This window comes from Lactuca virosa, chromosome 6, assembly GCF_052849685.1.
Source record: "Lactuca virosa cultivar CGN04683 chromosome 6, Lactuca_virosa_CGN04683_v6, whole genome shotgun sequence".
Lineage (NCBI taxonomy): Eukaryota > Viridiplantae > Streptophyta > Magnoliopsida > Asterales > Asteraceae > Lactuca > Lactuca virosa.
This window is the reverse complement of record NC_136431.1, coordinates 185,781,858-185,791,600: the sequence shown is the minus strand read 5'-3', so window position 1 is coordinate 185,791,600 and position 9,743 is coordinate 185,781,858. Positions and strand designations below refer to the sequence as shown.

At 36.8% G+C, this 9,743-nt stretch overlaps 1 protein-coding gene across 1 annotated transcript; it reads left to right on the top strand.

Moving 5' to 3' along the window:
• Positions 1-687: 687 nt before the first annotated feature.
• Positions 688-3,164, top strand: LOC145122149 (uncharacterized). The gene is made up of 2 exons (XM_079057801.1): positions 688-1,753; positions 2,053-3,164. The coding sequence occupies exons 1-2, from the start codon at positions 688-690 to the stop codon at positions 3,162-3,164; spliced, it is 2,178 nt and encodes a 725-aa protein (XP_078913927.1).
• Positions 3,165-9,743: the final 6,579 nt, after the last annotated feature.

Genomic DNA, 9,743 nt, shown 5'->3' with positions numbered 1-9,743 from the left:
ACGTGTTCGATTCGGTTCAAATTAATGGATATAAGTTAAAGATATGGACATATGGTATCTTTTAAGTAAAAAATCACATGGGTAATATTTTTTTTGAAGGGCATATCACATTAACAAAAGGAAGTAGAGAATTAATTACAAAGATAAGGGTTTTCTATCCGAGCAACCAACTTCATCATACTTTTTTCTTTTATTACAAATTCCAAAAACAATCTAGCAACTATGTCGTCAGAAATGGAAGCCATCTTGGGCTTCGTCGTTCCAAAAAACTCGAGCATTACAAAAATTCCATAATACCGAAGGAGTTGTGACCACAACCACATCAAAGTGATTCCATTGCACAATAGAAAATTGCACCTGATCCGAGTATAATAGCATGGACATTCAGCTCAACTGAAACATCCACATACCATTAAAGGGCGAAGATCCTGTTGAAATTAATTAGTTGTTATTCCCCTTATCCCTTTATCTCTACTTTACGTATTTATCTTTTCCTATGTATTAGGTAGATAGTTGTATCTTTTCCTATGTATTAGGTAGATAGTTGTTTTATTCCTTAGTTACAGGAGATCTCAATGTATTTATTCTGGAACTTTAATGAATTTCGATTGATTGGTTTTGATACCAAATTCTTCATGGTATCAGAGCAGGTTACCCAGATAAATTATCAACCCTAAGTCCGGCGCCATGACCGGTGAAGCAACATCAAATCCCAGGAATGAAACAATTGACAGTAGCTCACCGTATTACATCCATGCCTCCGACTCGCCAAGGCAGATGCAGACCAACGATCCCCTCACTCACACTAATTACAGTGATAGGGTCCAGGAGATGGCTAACTTCCTGTTTACAAAGATCAAGATGGGCTTTGTAGATGGAACCATTCTGAAGCCTGATGAAAAGGATGACACCTACATGCCATGGATGCGATGCGATGCCATGATAAAGGGGTGGTTGACGATATCCATGGAGAAAACCATCAGAGGCAGTGTCAAATATGCCAATACCTCAGCAGAAATCTGGGCTGATGTAAAGGAACGTTTCGGTAAGGAAAGTTCCCCCCGCACGTATGAATTGAAACAGAAGCTCACCACAACAAGACAAGGTAACAGTTCTGTTTCAACTTACTATACGACACTTAAGGGTCTTTGGGATGAGATATCCTCGGTCCTACCCACACCCCGATGTACTTGTGGTCACTGTACTTGTGAAATCGGAAAACGGTTAAACGAATTTCAAGAAAAGGAACATCTATATCAGTTTCTTATGGGGCTCGACAGTGATTTCTCAACCATTCGAACTCAAGTCCTCTCGATGAAACCAAATCCCACACTCAGGGAGGCTTACATGCTTGCGTCTGAAGATGAACAACATCAATCCATTGCAGCCTCTAAAGAAAGCCATGTCGAACCTGCTGCATTCCAAACTCATTCCCGGGAAAGGCACGATAATGTCAACAAGCGAAACAATATGGGAGATAAAGGCGGGCAAAGGGATTCCAGACAGGAGCATTGCACCTTTTGTGATCGAGATGGCCACACGAAAGAAGGTTGTTTCAAGATTATTGGATATCCAGATTGGTGGCCTGGAAAAACGAAGAATGAGAAAGACAAATCAAAAGTGGCACATGTCGACAGTGAAGTATCCAACATAGGAGGGCTGTCTGACACTCAGTACCAGGTTTTGTTGAAGCATCTTTCAGAATCAAATGACAAAACACAAGGTGAAGTATTACGCAAAGCTAACATGGCAGGTAAGTCCAATGCGAAAAATGATGACTAGATCATTGATTCGGGCTCGACTGATCACATAGTTCACAAACGTGATATACTTGAAAATTTGTCAAAGGCCCATTCTGAAACACCCGTGGTAATACCAAATGGAGAAATCATCTCTGTTGAAGCTACGGGTGATACCACCCTAAAGAGTGGAACTAAAATTGGAGGAGTCTTATATATTCCCAGATTTAATTACAATTTATTATCCGTGGGTCGACTATCAAAGGAACTAAATTGCTTTGTTGGCTTTTACCCGGATTTCTGTATAATGTAGGGCTTACTCACTGTGATGTGTGGGGCAAATATAGAAAACCTTCAACAACTCATGCAAGTTTTTTCCTCACCATTGTCGATGATTATAGCCGTGCTGTTTGGGTTTATCTTATTAAACATAAGGATCAAGCAAGTGATTGTTTAATTAACTTTCACAAGATGATTGAAACTCAGTTTGGGAAGCGAATTAAAAGAATTAGGTGTGATAACAGAGGGGAGTTCACATGCAACAAAATGAAAGATTTTTATTCACGAGAAGTAATATTATTTGAAACTACGTGCCCGTACACACCCCAACAAAATAGGGTCGTGGAATGCAAACATCGCCACTTACTCGAGATAGCTCGTGCTTTGATGTTCCAAAGAAGCCTACCAAAAAGTTTCTGGGGTGAATGTATTGAAGCAGCTACCTACATCATTAATAGATTGCCATCTAAAGTTATACACCATAAAATTCCTTACGAAATTATTTTTGGTGAAAAACCTGATTATAAGGGAATGAGAACCATGGGATGTCTCACCTATTACCACAGTACAATGACAGGGGGAGACAAATTTGAACCACAGGGAAGACCAGGAGTTTTCATTGGTTATCCTGTTGGCACCAAAGGGTACAAAGTTTATGATGTGGAACATGGAAAGATCGTAGTCTTGCGTGATGTTCGTTTTTTTGAAAAGGTTTTTCCTTATATGAAACTAAAGACAGAGGGTTACATTCAGGATTCTTTTGAAATTCCCACGTGGTATGAAGATACTATTGAAAGTGGTTTTCGTGAAGAGGGTTTTCGGATTGATGAGGAAACCTATTCTTCAAGCGATTTAACAAGGCAAAGTTTTGAAGATGAGAGAGGAGTTCATAGCCCGTCTGAACCTCACAACTCAGTTACGCAAGACATACCTGAAGCGAGTACTTCATCTGTCGATAACGAAGATCAACCAGCTAGACCAAAAAGAAACAAAAGTCAACTAGCACGCTTCCGTGATTTTGATGTTGAGCTGCCACCTTCGATAGACCACACAAAAACCACTCCTGATCAGCCTTCTTCGACGCTATATCCCAATGCTAACTATGTTTCATATGATGCTTTTTCTGACTCACATAAAGCTTACTAGGCGGCCATTACAAAAAATAGTGAGCCCAAAACCTTTTATCAAGCCATGCAGGATGCCAAGTGGCGAAAAGCCATGCAAAATGAGATTAAAGCCCTTGAACAAAATGATACATGGTCCCTTGAAAACCTTCTGGAAGGCAAACATGCTATTGATTCTAAATCGGTCTACAAGATTAAATATAAGCCTAATGGCGACATCGAAAGATATAAAGCACGTTTAGTAGCAAAGGGTTTCACCCAAATTGAAGGCGTTGATTATCACAACACTTTTGCTCCCGTTGCTAAGCTCGTGACAATTCGTTGTTTTTTAACAGTCGCTGTCAAAAGGAATTGGAATATACATCAATTGGATGTTAATAACGCCTTTTTACATGGTGGATTGGAAGAAGATGTTTATATGAAAATTCCACAGGGGTATTCAAAACGGGATGACACTCGTGTCTACAAGTTGAAGAAGTCCTTATATGGCTTAAAGCAGGCCTCGTGCACATGGTACCAAAAGTTCACTAATGCTTTAGTTAATTTTGGTTACAAGCAGTCACAAGCTGACCATTCTCTTTTTACAATTCAAGAGGGCGATTTGTTTGCGGCTATTCTTATTTATGTTGATGATGTTATCATCACGGGAAATCATGTTTCCAAGATCGATTCTACCAAACAACATCTCGACAAAGCCTTTAGCATCAAGGATTTGGGTCCCCTCAAATATTTCCTTGGAATTGAAGTAGCAAAAACTTCATATGGGCTCGTCATGAGTCAACGGAAATACACTATTGATATTCTTGAAGATTGCGGTCTACTTGGTAGTCTCCCTAGCACGTTTCCCATGGAGCAAAACACGAAGATTGAGAAATTTCTCGACAGTCCTCGAACTGATGCCAAGCAATATCGACGCATCATTGGTCGTTTGTTGTATTTTCAAGCTACTAGACCCGATATCGCGCATTCTGTAAACATTCTGAGTCAGTTTGTTTCTGACCCACGCGAGGAATACATGAAGGCAGTTACTAGAATTTTGCGCTACCTCAAGGGTACCCCTGGTCAAGGAATTTTCATTCCTAAACATGGAGACTTTCATCTTGCTGCTTATTGTGATGCCGACTGGCTCGGCTGCATTACTACACGCAGGTCTCATACCTGATGCATTTTACTCTTAGGTGGCTCCCCAGTATCTTGGAAGACAAAGAAGCAGTCCATGGTTTCGCGTTCCTCCGCCGAAGAGGAGTATAGGGCCATGGAAACGACTGTTAGTGAAGTCCTTTGGTTCAGATGGCTGTTGCAAGACTTCAATATTTATATAGCCGATCCTACTCCTTTGTTTTGCAACAATCCAACTGCGCGCCACATAGCTAACAATCCCGTCTCCCACGAACGAACAAAACGCGTTGAGATGGATTGCTATTTTGTCCGCGAATGTGTGGCTTCCCGTGACATTAAGCCTTTACGCATTGACTCAAAACACCAGATTGCCGATCTCCTTACTAAACCCTTGGGTTTTGAACGACTCCAGTTATTACTTAACAAACTGGGCATTCGTGATCTTCATGCTCCAACTTGAGGGGGAGTGTTGAAATTAATTAGTTGTTATTCCCCTTATCCTTTTATCTCTACTTTAGGTACTTATCTTTTCCTATGTATTAGGTAGATAGTTGTTTTATTCCTTAGTTACAGGAGATCTCAATGTATTTATTCTGGAACTTTAATGAATTTCGATTGATTGGTTTTGATACCAAACTCTTCAGATCCGCCAAATACGAAAAATATCAGTACAACTCGAGAAGACATGCTATATCGATTCGAATCCTATCAAGCGATTTGAACAAAACACCAAGGTTCTAAATAATATTAGGCATGACTTGGCGGCAATGTCAAGCCTCAAGTTTTTTCGAGTCGTGGTAAGTCATGTCGTTTGTAAGGTGTAAGGTTTGTAACTCTAAAAAAACGTGGAGAGGGCTATCCTTATATATATATATATATATATATATATATATATATATATATATATATATATATATATATATATATATATATATATATATATAATTATAGATAATACAAATACATTTGAAAAGATTAATCCCTAAGTTGAACTATACATGATAAGAATACTAAGGGATAATGCTATGTAAATCTTGATGTATCATATCTAATTCCAACTATATCATTATCGCTAATACCAACCTTGAAGCGCATGGGTGGTGGTCCAACACAAAGCTTGTGACGGAAATGTTTAAACAACGGCTTTGGAAGACTCTTGGTAAAAATATCCGCCACTTGAAAATGAGTAGGAACAAACATGTTGTGTAATTTCCCGGAGGCAACAAGTTTCTGAACAAAATAGAAATCAATATCAATATGTTGGCTCGTTTATGATGGATTCTGACTGAGAAAGACGACATTGCGATTATCACATAGAAGAGTGGGACGATTAGGAGGTAAAACATGAAGCTCCCGTAGAAGATGAGTTACCTATATAATCTAAGAAGTTGTATTAGCCATAGCACAGTATTCAGATTCATAGCTAGAATGAGAGACAATAGGTTGTTTCTTACCACTCCAGGATATAAGATTACCCCCAAGAAAAATAGAATATCCATACGTAGAATGTCGTATCTCAATATAACGAGCCCAATTAGCATCAAAATAACCAAGGATTCTTGGTTTGATATAATGCCAAAAAGATAACCCATAGGAAATAGTACCCTTGACATACCTCAAAATTTGTTTAACAGCCTGAAAGTGATCAATAGTTGGAGCATGCAAGAATTGGCTGACTTGATTGACAACATATGACAAGTCATGTTGTGTAAGGGTAAGATATTGCGAAGCACCAACCAAAGAGCGATATATAATAGGATCATGAAAGGGAGTGCCAGAGCTTGTGAGATATTCGAAAGTGGAAAGGGGCGTAAAAACAGGTTTAGAGCTCAATAAGTTGGCTCTAGTAAGAATATCGTGTGCATATTTAGCTTGAATAAGGAAAAGCCCATCATTTTTATAAACCATCTCAAGACCAAGAAAGTATCTCAAGTTTCCTATATTTTTAATCGCAAATTCATGATTTAATTATGAAATACAAGAGGTAATAAATTCTAGTTTATTGCATGTATGAATAAGGTCATCAACATAAAACAGAAGATATAAAGTGCACTTATCCTTTTTGTAAACAAAAAGAGAAGTAACAGCATGTCTTCAAACAAACCCGAGGGTAGATAAAAAAGAACTCGGTCCTTGGAACCATACATGTGGAGCGTGTTTAAGGCCATATGAGGCTTTCTGTAGGCGGCACACATGACTAGGGAAAGTAGAATCAAGAAAGCCAGTGGTTGTTCCATAAATACAATCTCAGTGAGATAACTATTTAAAAAGGCGTTTTTTAACATCTAGTTGATGAAGGGGACATTTATTCAAGACTACCAAGGATAAAACTATTCGAACAGTGGAAGCTTTCACAATCATACTAAAAGTCAAAGAGTAATCAGGAACCGGTACTTGTGTAAATCCTTGGGCAACTAGGCGTTCCTTAAACCGATCAAGAATGACATCAGAATTGTATTTCATCTGGAATACCTATTTAGAACCAACAACATTTGAACTAGTGGGTCTAGGAACCAAAACCCAAGTTTCATTAGATTTTATGGCATGCATTTCTTCTTTCATGGAAGATAACCATTGGCGATCTTTAACAACACTTTTAAAACCATGAGGCTCTTTATTGGAAAAAATAGCAATATGAAGGTGGTTGTGCTGGAGAGAAGCAAAATTAGCAATTGTTGGATTAATGTCTAAGTCCATAACTCTATTTGGTATGTACTTGACCCGACCCGGCATGGTCCATTTGGGTTGCACTTCACCGGCACAATTTATATGGATAGTCTTTTGAGAATAGTATATTTATGATTTATATTAATATATTATAAGTTCTAATATATTAATATGGAATCTTATTATTTAATTAGTATTGATCAAGAATTAATTTAGAATTAATAAAGTGATCAAAAAGAACTAATTAAATATGGACTCTTATATATATGGAATGGGCCAAGTTCATTTAGGTTGGGCTAAGCTTTCATGGATGGTCCATGGAGCTTTTAACCCATGGATCCTATGTAAATGAAAGGTCATGGGTATTAGGGTTTACATGGATGTAACCCTAATCCTCCATAATATATAAAGGGGTCCTTGGCTCACAAAATTGGCACAAGTGTGTGAAAATAAGAGTGGGCCGATTTTAGTGTGCATACATATTCTCTCAAGTTCTTCCAAGGTGTTTTGGTGATTTGTGATTCCATTTGAGGCTTCCACACTATTGGGGCTAAGCTCTTAAAGCTTGAAGACATCAATCTACATCAAAAGGTATGTCATCTAACTAGAACTTTGTAGTATAGGTGCTTCATAATATGCTAGTTACGATGAAACCTTGGAATAGTTAATATTTGCATGTATAATAGAGAAAACATAGATCCAAGGTTTATAGGGTTGCATGTACACCATAGGAGTGTTAGAATGCTCAAAACCCAACAGTGGTATCAGAGCCATGGGTTGTTTTCTGTTATATTGATGCAAATGTTTTATTTTCAAGTTGGAAAAAAAAGGAAAAAAAATATGACGTTTGTCAAATTTTAAGATAATTACTTGTTTTGTGAAAAACAGATTATTTGTAAAATTTGAATCATTTGTTATATGAGTTGAATTAGGTCAAATTTAGTAAAAGATAAAATGATATGATTATTTTATTAGTTTTAAAAGTTTGATCTAAATGTTTTAAGGAGTTACAAATTTTGTCATAAAATTTTGGAGCTCAAATGTTTTTTTTTTAAGTTGTGATCTTAAGGGTTTTTGAAACTTCCATAAGTTATGGATATGAAAGTTTTTTTTAAAAAAAATTTGATTGAAAGTTTTTATGGAGTTACAAAATTTGGTGTTAATGTTTTAAAGAATTCCATAACTTGTTCTTAAGTTATGGAACATGGAAAGTTTCATCATAAAACACCATTAATTCCATAAGTTATGGAATCCAAAGGTTTTCAAAAATTACAAAACTTGCCCTCAAGTTTTGGAATTTGAGAAAAAATTTTTATGAAAAAAAGAATTGAATTCTAAAACTCTTGGGTTCATAACTTAAACAATTAATTAAATGGTTTTAATTTTGAGTTTAATAATTGGAATTATGATGTTTTGTTGAATAGTTTAAATTAACTCTTATGGACTTTATTAATAGTTAATTAAAGCGTTTAATTAAAAAAGTATTATTAAATCCATAAATATATGGTTTGAGTTTAATTAAATTAAAAGTCTAGTTTAATTAATAGATTAAACCATCAAGTATTTTAAATGTCTAAAATACACCCTTATACTATTATAATATTAAAAGTTTAATATATTATATGTATAAGAGCAAGTCGTCTTACTATTAGTAGGCCTCATTCACGAAGCCGGTCTATAAGGGGGGTATCAGGCTGTTGCCTATAAAATGGTAGCTTAATGGGTGTCCACTCTCACCCACCGCTTCCTTGACTGGTGGAGGGTTGTTAGCCGAACAGGTAGGACAAGGACTATAATTCTCCCTTCATTAAAAGTATTAATGATAAATACTAAGTAACTAAACCTTTTATTAATTCCCAATCTTAGTTACTTAGGAAAATGTGAATAAGGTGCTAATCCATGAAATTACATTTTGCACTTTGTTTAAACCGTTAGTGGAGCGTGTGTGGTCAACCGGCACACTAACCTGGATTTAACAAAGTAGGCAAAGGGTAACTTAATATTTATCATAGTATCGGTGGAGCTCGTGTGGTTAACCGGCACATCGATTGAGGGGTAAATATTAAGGGTACCAAGTATATTTGCATGGTTACTTCACACCTTGTTTTGTGATCCTCGGCATCCCAGTCACAAAACCTGAAGGGCAAACTCGAGATTGAAACATGCGATTGAAAAGTTCAATGAATCTCAAAAGATCTAGGAGTTTCAAATCCAAGTAAAAACCTAATTAAATTATTTCGTTTTTCATGGTAGAAATTGGTAAATCATCATTTACCTACATTCAACTATTTTATAACTCGGATTACGGCATCCCTCTTCCAGTTATAAATAGGTTGTTGGATCCTATCCTTAATATTTCATATTGGGTGTTATATTAAGGGTTTTAGATCAACTATCTTGAATATCTCCCAAAAGATGTCGAGTTCAGACATCTATGATCTTCCCATATCTCTTGGAACTTCTCTTCCTCCACCTCCACCAATTATTCTCCCTAACCCACAAGTTCAAGGTCACTCAAGCCCTAATGGCAAGCAAGGTCTATGTGTGATCACATCTTAGAGATGAAGTCACATATTGACAAGCCGGGAGAGTTGGGTTTCAAAGTCTTGAGAAAGTTGGATGTTCAATCACTTTCTAAGTCACATAGTGAGTTCCTTTGGGACTACTATGATACAGACTATGACATGAACCTTAATGATTATATCTATTTGCTTGGTGCTGCTGAATCAGCAATGATTTGGAACGATAGTGAAGCAAATTTGATTAGAAGATCAACTTCCCAAAAACTTTATGGACAGTGACAATTGTGACACTG